This window comes from Rhinopithecus bieti, unplaced genomic scaffold, assembly GCF_001698545.2.
Source record: "Rhinopithecus bieti isolate Rb0 unplaced genomic scaffold, ASM169854v2 scaffold_13349, whole genome shotgun sequence".
NCBI lineage: Eukaryota > Metazoa > Chordata > Mammalia > Primates > Cercopithecidae > Rhinopithecus > Rhinopithecus bieti.
This window is the reverse complement of record NW_016807772.1, coordinates 2,977,986-2,997,731: the sequence shown is the minus strand read 5'-3', so window position 1 is coordinate 2,997,731 and position 19,746 is coordinate 2,977,986. Positions and strand designations below refer to the sequence as shown.

Here is a 19,746-nt window from a genome sequence, read left to right as displayed (position 1 = left end):
GCAGCCCCCCCCCCCTTACGGGATACAAGTACGTAATGACGGAAGACGTTCTTTCTTTGCTGCGTCTACTGCAAGGTGAGGATGTTTCTGTGCTCGCGGGGCATTAGGAATCTGAAGCCATCTGCTCTGGGAAAGGCTGTGGCGCGACTCCCACTCTCGGAACCTTGTCCTGTTTGTCCCCCAGCTCGGCAAGCGCCATATGAGCCTGGCGGCGCCGGATGCGAATCCTGTTTTGGGCTTTTTGGCCTATTCCCGCCCCTCAGGCTTGCAGGGATGGCGCCGCCCGGATAGAACTTCCAGGGTTGGCTGAGCGGGAGTTCGCCTGCTGGGCCTCGTAACTCTCGCTTTGGGGCTGCTCCTTCCGGGCTGGGACGCACTGGGGCCCGCTGTCGGTGTCCCGTCCTCCAATATCGTCTCCGGAACTTCCGCCTGGCAGTCTCCGGTAGGAGTGGAGCTCTGTGCGGCGTAGTTTGGTGGAAAAACGGGCCTTGGGTCGGCCTCACCCCCAGTGTTTGTGTTTCAGAATGAAGACCATTCTCAGCAATCAGACTGTCGACATTCCAGAAAATGGTATGAGACTTGATGTCTTTTTCATACGTCTTTACTACACGTTCCAAGCGTTGTGTGGCCTGACGAGTGTGTTCTCTCTTCTAGTCGACATTACTCTGAAGGGACGCACAGTTATCGTGAAGGGCCCCAGAGGAACCCTGCGGAGGGACTTCAATCACATCAATGTAGAACTCAGTCTTCTTGGAAAGAAAAAAAAGAGGGTGAGGGTTTTTCTTCTGGTAATTCAATTGCTCGTTGGACGGTGGTTTATAACAGCATCACTTTTGGTTACTTTAACAATTTTCGAATTGAGGTTCAGTGTTTTAGCTTTAAATGTTGCTGTCCAGAATACCAGCCAGTTTTCCGTTAGTGAAATTGAAAAACCAGATTCTTAACACAGCGAATTATATAAAGCTCAAATGTAGTAGTGGTCATCAGTGACACGTCTTAATAGTGTTAGAAGTTTGGTTTATTTTCCTAGTGGTTGCTTTGTAAAAATCCTAGGAGCCAGCAGTAGGTCTGTAAAGCCTGATGATTTAATTTTCCAGAAGGGAAGTTTGTTGCAACTTGTACAAAGCTTAACTTTTGGGAGGTTTTATAGGTGGTTGGATTTTTCCAGTTGAAAACCATGTGCTTTGATTAGGGTTAATTCTAGAATCTTAAAGTAATTGGGTAAGTGGTCTGTTATCTAAGCCTGCATATTTCTGAAAAGAATACGTTTTTCTATTACAGCTTCGGGTTGACAAATGGTGGGGTAACAGAAAGGAACTGGCTACCGTTCGGACTATTTGTAGTCATGTACAGAACATGATCAAGGGTGTTACGCTGGTAAGCAGATGAATCAGACTTCTTTGTTTTGGAAAGGGAGGTTTCTCAAACCTTTGCTTTATACAGCATAAATGTCTCTCTCAGAGAATGGGTTACACATTTTATTTGGTGTGATACACACGAACTTGGCAAAAATAGGCATCTCTGGGTCTTCAAGCGATAGAGCTGAGAGCAAAGACCAGATGGGTACAACATGTTTGTTTTTTCTGTTGGGGGGTGGGTTTGAATCAACCCTGGGGTCTCCCTGTTTTGTCCAGGGTGAGCTTAAGGGATCCTCCCACCTTGGCCTCCCGTAGTACTGAGATTGCCGCATGAACCACCACGCATGGCTAGATGGGTGCAGTTTTTAAAAAGTAGGCTAATGGTGAATTTTCACATCTTCTGAATTTTCTTTTTTTAAAATAGGAAATCTACAGTTGCAGTACTAGGTGGCAATCACATCTCACCATCAGGACCCCTTGTTGGGATAGAAAATGATGTAGTTTCTGAGTTTTCTGTCTGTTGCTGTTATATATGTCCTTATTGTTTCCAACCCACCTCTCCCCTCAGGATAAAAAGTTCATGCTGAAATGGTTTTCAATTCTTGGCCGTGTGCTGTACCTTAGTACTACTCAGTAAATGTTAGTCTAATGTCAAACATGAGGGCTTTGGGGTTCTCATTAAAAGCGGGCAGCATTGTTCATTGAGGGCACGAGAGAGTGAAATAAATGCCTCTGTAAGGAGCTTTACAGTCCACTGAACAGACAGAACGATGTTTATAAGGCTTGGTTCAGGTGACACAGTTCTTACAAAATTTTAAAACTGTTAAAAATATTCTTCAGCATTGGTAATAGCTTGCTTATTTAATATAGGGCTTCCGTTACAAGATGAGGTCTGTGTATGCTCACTTCCCCATCAACGTCGTAATCCAGGAGAATGGGTCTCTTGTTGAAATCCGAAATTTCTTGGGTGAAAAATACATCCGCAGGGTTCGGATGAGACCAGGTATGTGCATACCCGCAGATAGAATTAAGACATTTTTCCTTCATATTTTTTTTTCTTCTTTTCCACTCCCAATCTCTTTCATACTTTAGTTGGCTGGTGTTTTGTGTTTGTGCTTAATAAAACCAGATTTGTTTTAGAATTCTCTTGATTACACTTGTAACTGTTGGTGCTACTTGAGGGTTTATATCATATTAATTACAATTTCAGAAAGTTGATACATTGGAGTAGTTTGTAGTGGTGGTTGTATTTAACTTGGCAAATTAAATATTTTAAAGACTTGTAATTTACAAAAGGTGTGTATTTATGGAGCACAATGTGATGTTTCAATACATGTATATTCTGTGGAATGACAAAATCAGGCTAATTAACACATCCATCACTCCACTTCTTTGTGGTAAGAACCTTTAAAATCTAAAGAGAAAACCGGCCGGGCGTGGTGGCTCAAGCCTGTAATCCCAGCACTTTGGGAGGCCGAGACGGGCGGATCACGAGGTCAGGAGATCGAGACCATCCTGGCGAACACGGTGAAACCCCGTCTCTACTAAAATACAAAAAAAAAACTAGCCGGGCGAGGTGGCGGGCGCCTGTAGTCCCAGCTACTCCGGAGGCTGAGGCAGGAGAATGGTGTACACCCGGGAGGCAGAGCTTGCAGTGAGCTGAGATCCGGCCACTGCACTCCAGCCTGGGAGACAGAGCCAGACTCCGTCTCAAAAAAAAAAAAAAAAAAAAATCTAAAGAGAAAGCCACATGAGTAGTGGTTAATAGCCTACCTTAAATTTCAGCTCTCACTGTCCACCTTGGGCGTATCATCTCTCCGTAGCTTAAAATTGCAAACATCTTTGATTAAATGACCTAAAGTTGAAAAATAACAGTGCATGCGTAATACATAGTAAATACCATAGCTTTAAAAAAAATTTAAAGATTGGTGCTTTTTATCTGAGGCAGCGTCTTGCTCTGTTGCCCAGGCTGGAGTACAGTGGTGTGATCTCAGCTCATTGCAGCCTCCACCTTTGTGCTCAGGTGTTTCTCCCACCTCAGCCTCCCCACTAACTGGCACTACAGGTGTCTGCCACCACACCCAGCTCATTTGTTATTTTTTGTAGAGACTGTTTTGCCACATTGCCCAGGCTGATTTCATGATTTCAAGGAATGCTACTGTGCCTGACCCCAGGTAATTTTTTAAATTTTTGGAGAGGCAGGGTCTTGTTATGTTGTCCAGGCTGGTCTAAACTAAGACTTGGCACAAGGCTTTGTACAACTAAATTCTGGCAAATTGAATACCTTAATTAAATCACTGAAGGAGTAACCACTGTAGGACTGTGATTCATTCAAGTAGGAACACAAATAAGATTTTGGCACAGGTAAGGCAGGTGCTGTAAAACCAAAATGGTTTTTTTGTTTGTTTTTTGAGACAGAGTCTCGCTCTGCCACCCAGGCTGGCGTGTAGTGGCACGATTTCGGCTTGATGCAACCTCTGCCTTCTAGCTTCAAGTGGTTCTCTTGCCTCAGCCTCCTGAGTAACTAGGACTATAGGCACATGCCACCACACCCGGCTACTTTTTTGTATTTTTAGTAGAGATGAGGTTTCACTGTGTTAGCCAGGATGGTCTTGATCTCCTGACCTCATGATCCGCCCTCCTCGGCCTCCCAAAGTGCTGGGATTACAGGCGTGAGCCACTGTGCCTGGCCCCAAAATCTTAAGACAAGGTTCTTCTGGTGCATGGAGTTTTACATGGAATAAATTAGTGCCTCTGCAATTTAAATATTTTTTACACAGATCTAGTTTGGTGTTGATGATATGCACATGCCCTCTCCCCTTTTAGGTGTTGCTTGTTCAGTATCTCAAGCCCAGAAAGATGAATTAATCCTTGAAGGAAATGACATTGAACTTGTTTCAAATTCAGGTTTGTATGTTTACTATTTCTAATTATGCCTACAAGATTTTATCTAAATCTTGTTTAAAATACAGTATTTTGCTAATTTTCTTTGGTTAGCTTTTAAATTGTGAAGTTAAAGATAACATTCTGAAATTTTAAGTAGAGCATATAATGAAATATATTCTTTTTGAGATGGGTTAGGCTGATGTATTAATTGCTATATCTTCACTCCTGTAGCGGCTTTGATTCAGCAAGCCACAACAGTTAAAATAAGGATATCAGGAAATTTTTGGATGGTATCTATGTCTCTGAAAAAGGAACTGTTCAGCAGGCTGATGAATAAGATCTAAGAGGTAAGTTCTTGTAGTGTCTTATTACTGCTTTAGTTGAATGAAGCTCTAAATTTACTAAAAGACCTTAACTGGAGTTGTAGTCATAGAAAATGGAGAGTTAATCATTCTGGAACACAGTAAATTTGACAGAATAAAAGATGGAATTGGCATGCATTTTACTATGTATAGTTTACTATGAATCAATAAGTCATAGTCCTGAGGTATGTTTTAGATCATTTAGAATAGTACAAAACAAAAGATGAGTACTTTTCTGGGCAAGTGTATTGATGGGAATGACCGATTTTTTTTTTCCCCTGCCCAGTTATCCAGCTACAGAAAGAAGATGCCAGATGACTCCTAAGACCTACTTGTGATATTTAAATGATGCAATAAAAGACCTGTTGATTTGGAGCTTCTTCTTTTTTTTTTTTATTATACTTTAAGTTCTAGGGTACATGTGCATAACGTGCAGGTTTGTTATATATGTATACTTATGCCGTGTTGGTGTGCTGCACCCATCAACTCGTCAGCACCCATCAATTCATCATTTATATCATGTATAACTCCCAATGTAATCCCTCCCTCCTCCCCATTTGGAGCTGCTTAAACCTGTTATCCTTGTTAGCTAGTTTTTCTCCCTTGTGGAACAAGGAGCTTTAATCTGGTTCTTGAAGGAATAGCAAGGATATATTTTAGGCAAGAGGAGTATTGTACCAGTGCCAGGCAAACATGAGGCCGTTCATCATTGCATATAGAACTTTAGGAATACCCTGAAGGTGTCTAAATTTGCTGAGGCATGAATTTGAATATTTGGTAAGGCAGATGTTGTCTTAGTCACCTTTGGAAAAACAGCTGAGGAGTAGAACAAAGTGATACAGCATCAGTTAGAAGGTGCAGTTGGTTTGGTTCATGGTCTCAATAATCTTGTCCTTTACCCTACCTCAGCCATTTACTTCCATATCTTAGAACTTGTTTTTGAAAATGGATAACCCTTCCATCATCTTTTAATTCCACGTGTCATACTTTAAATATGGTACGAGGCCACCATAACTAGACCTAGGTCAACATGGTGACCCCCAAACCTTCCTGAATTCTACATCTCATTTGATGGAAAGTGCAATTTCTAAGGCAAGATGTAACATTCATTCTTGATCAAATGCATCAGGAAAACGTGCTGAGTACCTTCATTGTAAGGTATGGTCAGATGCTTTTATCAGAAAAATTGAATGACAAGTAGCAACCAGTTGGCATATATGTTATCTTGGATCTTACAATGTCTTGCTCAGTTGCCCAGGCTGAGTTGCTCAGTGCCATGGTCATAGCTCTGTAACTTCAAACTCCTGGACTCAAGCGATGCTCCTAGCTGCCTCAGCCTCCTTAGTAGCTAGGACTATAGGCAGGTACCGTCACGTCTGACTTTTTTTTTTTTTTTTTTTAAAGTATGTGTGGGTTCTCATGTTGCCCAGGCTGGGCTTGAACTCCTGGCCTTAAGTGTTCCTCTTTTGCCTCCCAAAGAGCTGGAACTACAGGCATGGGTCACAATGCCCTATATATTTTAGATCTTGATTCAAGTGCACCAATTGAACATACATTAAGGAATCTTGCTGACTATGTGGGTAGGTTTTTAAGAAATTTGGAGGTGATGATGAATCTAGGATTTGCTCAGAAGCTTCTGGGATGGGGTTGTAGGCAATGAATGGGATCAACATGAAGTAAGATCACATCCCCAAAAGGTTGGGAAATATGGGTCCATTAGATACAAATTTCTTACAATGCAGAAAATGAGAAACCTGCGTATTTCACCTGGGTTATTGTGACAGTCTCAACTGGTCATCTTCCCTGTATTTCAGCATCAGCCAGGGTACTGACTTTGAAATGGATTATAGCACTGCTTCAAATCCTGCAACAGGTTCTTTTCAATTTTTTCTTTTTAAAATAGCTTCCCCATTCTACCTGCAGCCGTTTTTAACTCCGTTTTTCTGACTTCTGCACTATAGCTGAATTGACCTGGCTATTCCTCAATACCAAGCCCTCTGCCATTAAGCATTTAAGTTGTCTTTTCCCTTTGGAATGCTGTCAGCTGAGCTGTGTGTCTAACTCACTTACCTTTAGGTCTATTCAGTGAATCCTGCCTTGACCACTCTTAAAAATAGTGGACCTGCTCCTTAAACTTGTCCTACTGTCTCTTTACCCTTCTCCACTTGTTTTTGTCCATAGCATTTGTAGTTCTGATATTTACAATTTGTGTATTTGTTATATGCTTTTTTTCTGCTGGAATGTAACCTTCACAAGGATGTAATTTTGTACTTTGGTGTATTCCAACTACCTAGAACGATGGCATGTAGCTGTTTACTGAGTCAGTGGTTCCTGGATTGCCAGGGAACTCAGTAATGGCAGTGGGACTGGAAGATGTTTTGGAAGGTATTGACAGGATTTCAAAACAGTACGAGGCTTGTGGGAGAAATTTCCAAGTGGCAATATTATAGTTGGGTGGAGATGTACATGAGAGGATCAGCTTGTGGGTAGTAGCTGCTGTGGGAGTAAATGGGATTTCTTTGAGCATGAAATGGACTGGCATGCTGGGTCTGACCTTGATAGGATAACTTACACAGGCTGGTTGTAGCTAAACTTTTAAAAAATAACTTGGGTATAATAAATGAGCCTAGTTGTTCCCCAGGGAAAACGTTTCTTCTTCTGTGTCTATGAATAAGCACTTGTGCACTATTTTTGCAGTTTTTAGATGTAGGTGTCCACATTTTTTTGAGATGAGGTCTCTGTCACCCAGGTTGAAGTGCAGTGGCGCAATCTTGGCTCATTGCAACCTCTGCCTCCCAGGCTCAAGCATCCACCTCAGCCTTCTGTGTAGCTGGGACCACAAATACGTGCCACCATATCTAGCTAATTTTTTGTACAGAGGGTTTTGCCATGTTGCCCAAGCTGGTCTCGAACTCCTGGAGTCAAGCAGTCTGCCTGCCTTGGCCTCCCAAAGTGATGGGGTTACAGGTGTGAGCCATCACACACCAGCCACATTTTTTGAGAAAATACACCCAGAAGTAACATACCAAGTTGGCACACAAACTAGGCAGAAGGGTTCAGGGGAGGCAGTCTTGGGCAGAGCCCATTTACAATGCCAAACCCATTCACGTTCAACAGTTCTTAAAATTGACCAGGTTGTTAGTTGAATTCAAGTAGCATGAACCAGTTTATTTGGAATAAATTACATTGAAAATTAAACATGTCACAATGTACTGGCCTCATTTTCCAGAGGCTCTGTAAATACCATAGTTGTGATGTTTCCAGGTTGTTAATATTGAATATACAATAAACACAAGTTAAATTTTTCACAGTACATCTCAGAAAAGCTTAAACTCGAAAGATCTTACCTGTTTGCTCCTTTCAAGAGCTATCAGTTTCTGGTTGACCTTTAATGGTTTTTAATGAGTTTATGATAAACCTGAATAGTATGATAGGGCATGAGCCAGATTAAATGCTTAACATAATTTGCTGTACATATTTGCCAATGGTTAAAAAATGTAAGGGTTTTTGGATTCTTGTGCGATGATGGCTTAAAAAGTAGTAAAATCCCCAAGTGGCAGAGGAGGACTGTCAGTACTGGGTTAGGAATGTTATTGTTAAGGGGAGTTTGGTAAACCAGCAAGTTAGAAAAGGGGGGCATACTTTAAGCATAAGCTCTTAATGTGAAAAAGACATAGTGAAGGTTAATAGATACGTGAACTGTGAGTACGAGATACTTTAAACAAAGGCCAGTGAGAAAGAGACGAGAAAGCAAAACCTGAAAGATAAATTCCAGGTTTTTGTTACTCCTGTGGCCAACCATTTTTTTTCAAGGCCTTGAAGAGGTCTTGAGAGAGGTTCATGAGTTGCTCAGTTGACACTAAAGAATTTTCCCTGGAGTTCTTGGGTCAGGGTGAATCCATGTGGCACAATGGGGAAAAAACCCAGCCAAGTGATTCTTTTAAATGACTTACTGTTTATACATAGAGTAATAAAAACAGTTGACTAGTTGTATGCATAACCTTAGGCACATAGTTCTCAGATGGAAATATTAATACTAAAAAATTCCTTGAAAGTCATACCTCAAAACTGCCAAGTTTGGGGTAGTGGGTGCAGCTGGGGCAAGGAGACTAGAGGAGAGTAAAACAATTTTACTGTTTGTTTTGCCAGGCCAAATAGCAAATTGATTTCCCATCATGTTTGCATTTACTCGAATTCACTAATTGTATTTTCTTTTTACAGTATTTTGGAAACTTGTTCATTAGCAATTAGAATTTCAGTTGGGAACTGAATTTAACTTCAGACATAGGTGGACCTAGAATATAATCAAAACTACCTTAATTTACTAAGGCTTTATAACAGAAGAATATTTCCTGTGACTCTTAAGGTCTAAATTGCTGGAGTGAGCAAAGACAAGTTACTGTGTGCAATGGGTGTTAAATGTAGGTTTTCTTCTTCGAATGTTTAAAATAAACTGAACAAGTCTCAAGGACAGAGTTCATTTCCCAATATGTCAGATTATCCGAGTCAGAACTCGTAAATAACCGTAGTCCAAAAGGGTGCTATATGAAACAATTTAAACTCATTCAGACCATCAGCATTCTGAATTGTTGCTTTACTTAAGAGTATAGCAACTTCTATTCTCAGAGTTGAATCTAGCTTTCCTTCATCCTGTGATCTTTCCATGAGATGAGGTTTTGGAAATTATTTTTATTTTTATTATTTTTTATTTTGACTGACAGAGTCTCGCTCTGTCCCCCAGGCTGGAGTGCAATGGCGCAATCTTGGCTCACCGCAACCTCTGCCTCCCAGGTTCAAGCGTTTCTCCTGCCTCAGCCTCCCGAGTAGCTGGGATTACAGGTGCCCGCCACCATGCCCGGCTGACTTGTATTTTTAGTAGAGATGGGGTTTCGCCATGTTGGCCAGGCTGGTCTTGAACTCCTGACCTCAGGTGATCCAGCTGCCTTGGCCCCCCAAAGTGCTGGGATTATAGGTGTGTGCCACTGTGCCTGGCCGGAAATTACATTATTTTTAAAAATCAGATCTAGTAAAAGATCACAAATTAGATATTCTGTAGGTGATTTTTTGTTGTTAGAAAAATGAAGGGCTTGATCCCCTTAAGATCAACACTTAAGCCAGTGTTGTAACTGGCTTAGACAAGTACTACTTACCCTATTATTGTGTTTTCTTTCCATTTAGAACCACCCTGACCTAAAGGGGAAAGCACCTTATTAGAAGTGACAGAATATATATTATGTATCACTTGACTATCCAGTTACAAAGTTTTGCTTTTTTTTTTTTTTTTTTTTTTTTTTTTTTTGAGGCGGAGTCTCGCTCTGTCGCCCGGACTGGAGTGCAGTGGCCGGATCTCAGCTCACTGCAAACCCCACCTCCCGGGTTTGCGCCATTCTCCTGCCTCAGCCTCCCGAGTAGCTGGGACTACAGGCTCCCGCCACCTCGCCCGGCTAGTTTTTGTGTTTTAGTAGAGACGGGGTTTCACTGTGTTAGCCAGGATGGTCTCGATCTCCTGACCTCGTGATCCGCCCGTCTCGGCCTCCCAAAGTGCTGGGATTACAGGCTTGAGCCACCGCGCCCGGCCAGTTTTGCTTTTACTTTGTTTGTTTGTTTGAGATGGTCTTGCTGTTGTTGCCCAGGCTGGAGTGCAGTGCCGCAATTTCGGCTCACTGCAACCTCTGTTTCTTGGGTTCAAACAATTCTGCCTTAGCCTCCCAAGTAGCTGAGATTATAGACACCATTGCCACCACGCCTGGCTAATTTTTGTGTTTTTAGTAGAGACATTTTCACCGTGTTGGCCAGGTTGGCCTTGAACTCCTCACCTCAGGTGATCTCCCCGCCTCAGCCTCCCAAAGTGCTAGGATTACAGATGTGAGCCACCGTGCCCGGCCCAAAGTTTTACTTTTTAAAAATAATTTATTGTACCACAAGTAGCTATTGGTAGAGATGAAAGCTAGAGCAGAATGATGGAATACAGCTCATCAAACTTCAAGAAGCAATGTATCATGTAATCCTCATAGCTTACTGTCAGGATGAAGCCTTTATGTTTACATCCAAGAACTGAATTCACTGATGACAATGCCTAAGGGAAAGTTCTTTGAACCACACAGCAGAGACGATTGTCATCATCTTGGTTACAGCTGTATCTCAAATTGTCTTTCTATAATACAGGTATATCTCCTGTCAGTTACCAGCATATGGAACTGGAATGAATTTTTAAGCTAGCTGTCATGCAGACAAATAAGATCAGGTTAGCTGAGAACTCTGTTGCCTTTCTTTAATGGTATGTGTTGTAAGTTTTTTGCTTTCCAAAACTTTCTTCTCTTTTGCCTATGAAAAATGGTAATTGATAAGAGTAGAACCAGGGTGGAGAAGAAGCAACAACCCAAGAATATCAGTGGTTTCTTCTGCACAAGGAATAAGCAGACAGTGCACTCTGTGTTTTTTTGGGTCTGACTGCATCTAGAACTACTGTTCTCAGAAGAGAAGCCGCTGCTGCTGATCACTTTGTTGTAAAACTGTATTGAGGATTTAGCTTTAAAATCAGATGTGAAGAATCCAAATCTGGGTTTAGATTTCTCTTCAGCCAGTTTGAATGCATAATAGCCTTTGATTCTGACTTTATCAATCAGGTAAGCTGAAAAGATCGGAATTAATCATTAATCAACAAATGGAAACTGAAATATCCTTTGAAACAAGAATTTTTTAGTTCCAATTGAAACAACCTAAAATTTGCCCATAATAAAGGTAGTGATTTTTATTGGAGGTTTTTAATTTTGAACCATTTATTCTTTTATGATCTAGAAAAAAGTTGGAAAATGTGTATAATTTTAAAATAAATTTGTGAAACTGTGATCCATAAATAAACCAAAACTCTTGAGGAAAAAGCAAATTTAAGAGCAGAGCAGTGAAAGGTTGTCCACTTTTTGTTTAAAGGGTCACAAGCCGAAAAATGTTGCCTATTTGGCCCTGGATTGGGTAAACCTCAGACCGTGCTCTTGGTTGCAAGCCCGGGAAATCACAGTGGTTTTCTCCACTCACCTCGCTCGCCCTTAGGCTAACCATGATGTGGTTATTTCACTTGCCCATGGCGTTATGGAAACATTTCATGTATCCCAATAAATTAAACACCTACTATTACCACAAAAATTTTGTTTTTAAAGCCAGCCAAGCATGCTGAAAATAAATCCACAATAGTGACTGGTTTATCTTGGGGGAGTGAGAATTTCAGTGATTTTTTAAAAACTTTTTTTTCTCCATGTGCCCCCGTTTTTCTATAAGTGGGTGGTGGTGTACTTTTATGATTAAAAATTTTTTCGAAAAATCCATAGTGCCCCAGTTTCCAAAAAGACAGAAATGCAGTTGACAGGACTTGGGTTGCCCACAAATCGATGCCTTCAGTGCACCAGCCCTGCCCCTCTCATTCTTTGTTTCTTGTTTTTTTCGGAATCCTCGCTCTCCCTGTTTTTGAAGGGCCCCGCCTTACCTTCAGACCCTCCTGAAGGTACTTTTTCCAGGTAGTACCTTCCGGGACTGGTCCCATCCTCCAGAAGCCTGGTCGTCCGATGCCGCTGGCCGTGATGTAAATGCCATGTCGCCCGTTAGTTCCTCCGGACCCACCGCAGCAACTTGCGCCACACCCCCAGGGAACACAGCCCAGGCGCGTAGGGAGCTCCAGGCGGGTGAATGTCCTGCAGAAACTGATGTCCCTGTCCGAGTCGTAGCGGCTGCCCGGCCCCCAGCTCCTCGGCACACGAACCTAGTGGGTGAAGGGTTGAGCGCGCAAGAAGTCCCGACCGTTGCTTGAGCAGCCTCCCTCTCGGCCCTCGGTGGAGCCGGCAGCCGGCGGGAGCTGGGAAAGCCCCCGCCGGTGCCTTGGAGGCGATATTATCCCCCTCCATGGGCGGGGTAGTCCCCGGTCTTGAAGAGCGGCTCAGCGAACCAGGCGATTCTCGATACCTGGCGGAAGCCGCTCGGGACCGCCCTCCAGGCGATCCAAGCAATAAGGGTTGGCGGGTTCCGCCCAGTCCCCGCGTGCAGCGACAGCCGACACGGCCCCCGCGCTGTGAAGGCCTGAACTGCCCGGTCCCCGTTAGGAGGCGCCAGGCCAGGGCGTGGGCCACCAGTAGGTTGTGCGCCCCGCCCCGTAGGTGTCCGTTGCAGAGCGGTGGGTAGATGTCACTTACCGATTAAGGCTCGTTGATGGTGGATCAGAAGTTCACCAGTGTCCCCCTAGCTCCTGGAAGCACAGCCCAGCGTAGGCCTGGAAGGCCTCCGCCGTCGATGGGTTCAGCCACCCGCCGGCGTGCAGCAGAGGCTCGGGGAGGCCTAGGTGGGCGTGGGTCGGATAGTACAGGGTGACCATCGCGGAGATGCCAACCTTCAGCCCCTCACTGACTACGCATCTGTAGTACCTCAGGGCCTGTCTGTTCACCACGGACAGGTTGCCAGTGGGAAGGACCGAGGCCCAATCCAGAGCAAACCGGTAGTGGGTGACTTTCATTCTTGCCAACATCTCAAGTTGTTTTTTGATGTTTACAAAATCTGTGCATTGAGCGGGTCGTGTTTTCAGCCTCACCCCTTCCACTCGGTGCAACAGTCTGTTGCCTGTGGCGTTCCACACGTACAGGTAAGGATCGCTGAACTGTGGGGACGAAGCCACAGACTCGGGCTGTGAAAAACAAGCTCATTCAGGTTAAGCATGCGCTGGCAGGCCGAGGCTCAAGTGATCTGCCCACCTCTGCCTCCCAAAGTGCTGGGATTACAGGCCTAAGCCACCGCCAGGCCTCTTCCAGTCCTTGAAATCTCCTAGGGAGACTAGAAAACAGAAGGAGCTACACCCGGGCCCTGGCTTAGAAAACAAGTTGTTGGAGAAAACATTGGGAAGCCATTTTCCAGTTCGTTTGACTTTAAATCCCAGGTTACATGGTGGGGTTTGATGTGATTCTGTTCAAATGCATCAGGAAATTGGCTTGGTACACTCAGTTAAAAGCAATAACAAAAGATAGATTCTAAACCCTGCCATAAATTGAAGACAAAGTTGAAATTCCTGTTGTAGAGATTTCACTGAGAAGAGGAGGCTGGTTGACCCCAGGCACAATTCCTAAAAGAGGCTGGTACGATAGGGTAGGCAATGACCCCCTGCATTTGCTGAATGCATATCTCTAAATTCTATTTAAAAAGTCCAGGCTGGAGGCAGTGACTCACGCCTGTAATCCTAGCACTTTGGGAGTCTGAGGGGGGCAGATCACCTGAGGTCGGGAGTTTGAGACCAGCCTGACCAACATGGAGAAACCCCGTCTCTACTAAAAAAAAAAAACAAAAAAACAAAATTAGCCAGGCGTGAAGGCGCATGCCTGCAATCCCAGCTACCCTGGAGGCTGAGGCAGGAAAATCGCTTGAACCCGGGAGGCAGAGGTTGCGGTGAGCCAAGATCGCGCCATTGCCTGGGCAACAAGAGCAAAAAAAGAAAAGAAAAGGAAAAAAAGAAAAGTCCAAGCGATACCACATTTGCGTCCATCATGTCTCCCCGACCCATGTGCCTGTGAGAACATAGCATTTATTAATCCAACAGAATGCTGACACATTTTCTATGCAAGGCGCTTGGGTTATGGGTGGAAAGGACAGTAGAATATCCCCAGAAACTCCCAAGGTTGACACTTGGATCCGACAGTGTCTCATTCTTTGTCTCTCCATGAAGGACAGAGCCCTGGACTCCTGTTATAGTTCTGCCCCTTTGAAACTCAGGCTTGGCAGCTATATAGTGATGGAGTACTCTCACCCACTTCACAGGTGTGCTGTGAGGACTCAGTGACTCTGGGAACTCTAATGCACTGTACAAACACAATGTAGTCATGACTTGGGTTTCATTTTCCCTAGTGGCAATAATTGCCTGCTAGGCCCTTGAGTCTAAACTAAAACATAGCCCTTAAGAAAAACATTTCCGGCCGGGCGGGGTGGCTCAAGCCTGTAATCCCAGCACTTTGGGAGGCCGAGACGGGCGGATCACGAGGTCAGGAGATCGAGACCACCCTGGCTAACACGGTGAAACCTCGTCTCTACTAAAATACAAAAAACTAGCCGGGCGAGGTGGCGGCGCCTGTAGTCCCAGCTACTCAAGAGGCTGAGGCAGGAGAATGGCATGAACCTGGGAGGCGGAGCTTGCAGTGAGCTGAGATCTGGCCACTGCACTCCAGCCTGGGTGACAGAGCGAGACCCCGTCTAAAAAAAAAAAAAAAAAGAAAAAAGAAAAACATTTCCAAATTCAAGATTAATAAGGGAAAGTAAAAGTTATGTACTTGTTTTAAAGTACTTTTTCCCCCTCATGACAGAATTTAAATACACCAGGAAAAAACTATAATTAACCTTTGGTAAATATTTTCCCTCTAATTGTTTTTTCGTGTGTCATCTTTCATAGTTTAATTACAAAACCATATCACTGCCCATTTGCCATCTGCCAACCAGTTATCTAGAACATTAAACTAAGAGAACATTGATCATGTGAGCATGAAGTTAAATCTGTATATAATTAATTATTTGAGTAAAATCCTCCTAGCCTAGATGGTCAGTTTCAGTGTTTTGAAAACTCAGAACATCATGGTATCGAACGGATGTTTATAAAAGGCAGTCTTGATATGGGGTAAGGCGAGATCAAATAAAAATGTCTTACTTTGAAAACCTTCAGAAAGCATTAGTCTCAGCAAGTGTGTATGATTAATCTGCTAAGAGGTTGATTTTCCAGTTAAAGATGATGCATCCCAATCCCAACCCCAGCTCCCAGAGCTTGTTTGTAAAATCCTATTCCCCACCAAAAGGACCTTGTACTCCTTGGAGAAATGGCTTTTTCTAGGAGAAGAATGAGGTGAAGCTTGGGCATCTTGTGCCCGAAAATAAGGAAGTGCTTAAAAACTGAAAGGGAAATGTCGAAAAGACAGGAACCGCTTGAGGGGTCCCATTGACTAAATTAGAAACAATTTGAGCATCAAAAGGAACAATATCATAATGACAATAATGAATTACAAGACATCAAATTTAAGAGAATCCAGCTAATAAATGTAGAGGGAATAATCCGATTAGAAATTTACCATTTTGCAATCTACAAAGTAACAATTAAGGCAAGGTTCATGAAAGAATGTTTTGTTTGTTTGAGATGGAGTTTCATTTTTGTCTCCCAGGCTGGAGTGCAATGGCACGATCTTGGCTCATTGCGTCCTCCGCCTCCCGGGTTCAGTATAAGCAATTCTCCTGCCTCGGCCTCCTGAGTAGCTGGGATTACAGGCGCCCGCCACCATGCCCGGCTAGTTTTTGTATTTTTAGTAGAGACAGGGTTTCACCATGTTGGCCGGGCTGGTCTTGAACTCCTGACCTGAGGTGATCCGCCCACGTTGGCCTCCCAGAGTGCTGGGATTACAGGTGTGAGCCACTGGGCCCGGCCCGGCTCATGAAAGAATGTTAAAACCATGGAGTGAAATGTTGAGGAACAGGATATTCATAGAGTCCCAAGTATCAACATCAGATTACTTCTTCTTCTTTTTTTTTTTTTTGGACAGAGTCTCGCTCTGTTGCCCAGGCTGGAGTGCAATGGTGCGATCTTGGCTCCCTGCAACCTCCGCTTCTGAGGTTCAAGTGATTCTCCTGCCTCAGCCTCTCAAGTAGCTGGGATTACAAGCCCGTGTCACCATGCCTGGCTAATTTTTTTTTTTTTTAGTAGAGACAGGATTTTGCCACATATGGCCAGGCTGGTCCTGACCTCAAGTGATATGCCTGCCTTGGACTCCCAAAGTGCTGGGATTACAGGTGTGAGTCACTGAGCCTGACCAACATCAGATTACTTCTTAATTAAAAATGGAAAAGTTACCACATGGCAAATGTCACCTTTTTTTTCTTTTTTCTTTTTTTTGGGGGGGGGAGTGGGGAGGAGGGACAGGGTCTTGCTCTGTCGCCCACACTAGACTGCGTCCTGGACCACCTGGGCTCAAGTGATCTACCCACATTGGCCTCTCAAAGTGCTGGGATTACAGGAGTGAACAAGTGTGCCTAGCTGCAAATGCCACCTTAACCAAGAAATCTGGTAATACTACTTCAACCACAGTAATATCTTCAGTAATGAAACAAATTGACATCATTGACCTCCTGATGTGATAAAAAGGCACATCCTCTATGTAGTATTATTTCCAGAAATGGTTAACTGAGTCATTAGACTCAGAAGAACAACCAGAGAAATCTACAAGCAGTTGGCCTGGACTCTTCAAACAGGGCAGTGCTATGAGGTGATTGCCCTGAATTAAAGGAGGCTAAAGATACATGACAACCAACGTTTGATCTTTGTTTGCATTTTTTTTTTTTTTTTTTTTTTTTTTTGAGACGGAGTCTTGCTCTGTTGCCCGGGCTGGAGTGCAGTGGCTGGTTCTCAGCTCACTGCAAGCTCCGCCTCCCGGGTTTATGCCATTCTCCCGCCTCAGCCTCCGAGTAGCTGGGACTACAGGCGCCCGCCACCTCGCCCGGCTAGTTTTTTGTATTTTTTAGTAGAGACGGGGTTTCACCGTGTTAGCCAGGATGGTCTCCATCTCCTGACCTCGTGATCCGCCCGTCTCGACCTCCCAAAGTGCTGGGATTACAGGCTTGAGCCACCGCGCCCGGCCATGTTTGCATTCTTAATCGAAGATTTTTTTAATCCATAAAGGACATTTTTGGAACATTGAAAAAAATTGAATATGGATTGTATTTTAGATAGCGTTGAATCAATGTTAAATTTCCTGGGAATCATAAGAATGTCCTTGTTCTTAGGAGATACATGCTGAGATATTTTGGGGTGGAGTATAATGATGTCTGCAATTTATCGAAAGTTTATAAAAGAGAGAGGCAGAGGCCGGGTGCAGTGTCTCACGCCTGTAATCTCAGCACTTTGGGAGGCTGAGGTGGGTGGATCACGAGGTCAGGAGTTCGAGACCAGCCTGGCCAAAATAGTGAAACCCCCCCCCCCGTCTCTACTAAAAATACAAAAAATTAGCTGGGTGTGGTGGCAGGCACCTATAACTTGGGAGGCTGAGGCAAAAATCTCTTGAATCTGGGAGGTGGAGGTTTTTTTGAGACCCTGTCTCAATAAAAAGGGAGAGAGGCAGAATTGAAACCAATATGGCAGCATGTTAACAGTCAGTCTTGATGAAGGGAATATGCATTTCTATTGGATAAGTTCGAAATTTTTCAAAGTAAAACGGTGGAGGAGAAAAGAATGCTAAGAGGCTAGGGAAAATAAGATAGAAATGTGCAAAGTTAGGCTTAGTAATTTTTTTTTTTTTTGAGATAAGGTCTTGCTCTGTTGCCCAGCCTGGAGTACAGTGGCACAATCACGGCTCACTGCAAACTTCACTTCCTGGGCTCAAGTGATACTCCTGCCTCAGCCTCCCGAGTAGATGGAATTATAGATGGAATTACAGGCCCATGCCACCACACCCAGTTTTTTTTTGTAGAGACAGGGTTTTTCCATATTGGCCAGGCTGGTCTCAAACTCCTGAGCTCAAGTGATCCTCCCACCTTGGCCTCCCAAAGTGCTGGGATTACAGGAGTGAGTCAGCACGCCCGGCCTGGCTTAGTAATATCTTTCAAGTATTACTTCAATTTTGTCAGTCTCCCTATAGAGGACATCTAGTTTTCTGCGTACACAGTGTCTATTCATATGTTTATTGGCTGATTTTTCAAAAAGCACCGTAACTTTTCTTGGCAAACCAGTCATCCTTATTTATTTATTTAGGTTTAGGCTACCCAAATGAAGCAGTGGGAGTACAGAAGGAACAGAAATCTATAACTGGTTGTAACCAATAAGTTGTAAACACCAGTGCACTCGGATCAGCCTTATCCTCATTCTTAATCCAAGTGGTTCAAGTGAAGCTGGCTCCTCGCTGGGCTCCAGAGATGAGCACGAAACCCAGACCTGACAGATCACAGAACTGCTTTTCCCGACCCCGTGGTCAGTTCTTGCTCTGAAATGTAGAAGGGGCAGACATTCACAGTATCTAAGGAACAGGTGGGTTTTAGCTGAAGCAGGAACTTGTAGGTTGGGTCTCCCATACAGGCAGGCAAAGGAACTCTTATATCTCCTGGGGTCTTTCTTTGCTAGGTCTGGAATTTTGAAAAATATAAACCCAATTGAAGTGATAGGGAAAAAGACATTTTTGGAACACTTAGCAAAATCTGAACATGAATAGTATTGAGCTCTCCTGCCTCTGCCATGTGAAGGAAGAGGTAGGAACTGGCTCTGGAGGGGACATAAGCTGAAGATGAGACACTGTGTTTATTCTGCTCTCTATACCTTTCCCCCTTAATCACCCTGAGCTCTTGCTAAAGTCTTGTTTAAATATCCACAGGGAGCTGGGTGCAGTGCCTCACACCTGTAATCCCAGCACTTTGGGAGTCTGAGGCAGACAGATTGCTTGAGGCCAAGAGTTTGAGACCAGTCTGGCCAACATAGTGAAACCCCATCTCTACTAAAAATACAAAAATTAGCTGGGCATAGTGGCAGGCACCTGTAATCCCAGCTGCTCTGGAGGCAGAGGCAGGAGAATTGCTTGAATTCAGGAGGCAGAGATTGCAGCGAGCTGAGATCATGCCACTGCACTCCAGCCTGGAAGACAGAGTGAGACTATTTCAAATAAATAAATATCCACAGCTGGGCATGGTGGCTAACGCCTGTAATCCTACACTTTGGGAGGCCGAAATAGGTAGATTGCCTAAGCTCAGGAGTTTGAGACCAGCCTGGACAACATGGTGAAACCCTGTCCCTACTAAAATACAAAAAATCAGCTGGGCAGGGTGGCAGGCGCCTGTAATCCCAGCTACTCAGGAGGGTGAGGCACGAGAATTGCTTGAACACGGGAGACAGAGGTTGCAGTAAGCCGGGCAACAAAGCAAAAACTCTGTCTCAAAAATAAATAACTATGGCCGGGCGCGGTGGCTCACGCCTGTAATCCCAGCACTATGGGAGGCCAAGGCGGGCGGATCACGAGGTCAGGAGATCGAGACCATCTTGGCTAACACAGTGAAACCCCATCTCTACTAAAAATATAAAAAATTAGCCGGGCGTGGTGGCGGGCGCCTGTAGTCCCAGCTACTCGGGAGGCTGAGGCAGGAGAATGGCGTGAACCCGGTAG

At 44.0% G+C, this 19,746-nt stretch overlaps 2 protein-coding genes across 2 annotated transcripts in view; one reads left to right on the top strand and one right to left on the bottom strand.

The window, feature by feature from the left end:
* Positions 1-21: 21 nt before the first annotated feature.
* Positions 22-4,989, top strand: RPL9 (ribosomal protein L9). Its single transcript, XM_017883763.1, is given in 9 exon segments — positions 22-75; positions 524-570; positions 655-770; positions 1,282-1,377; positions 2,229-2,361; positions 4,185-4,265; positions 4,476-4,502; positions 4,505-4,591; positions 4,893-4,989. Coding segments are annotated over 7 exon segments (576 nt in total). The 5' UTR covers positions 22-75; position 524; the 3' UTR covers positions 4,582-4,591; positions 4,893-4,989.
* Positions 4,990-10,411: 5,422 nt separating this feature from the next.
* The window catches only part of KLB (klotho beta), a 40,222-nt gene continuing 30,887 nt past the window's right edge, over positions 10,412-19,746 (bottom strand). The window contains 8 exon segments of the mRNA XM_017883761.1: positions 10,412-11,237; positions 12,077-12,203; positions 12,205-12,234; positions 12,237-12,347; positions 12,350-12,601; positions 12,603-12,659; positions 12,661-12,831; positions 12,834-13,271. Of these exon segments, the coding sequence (XP_017739250.1) occupies positions 10,852-11,237; positions 12,077-12,203; positions 12,205-12,234; positions 12,237-12,347; positions 12,350-12,601; positions 12,603-12,659; positions 12,661-12,831; positions 12,834-13,271 (1,572 nt within the window). The 3' untranslated portion in view covers positions 10,412-10,851.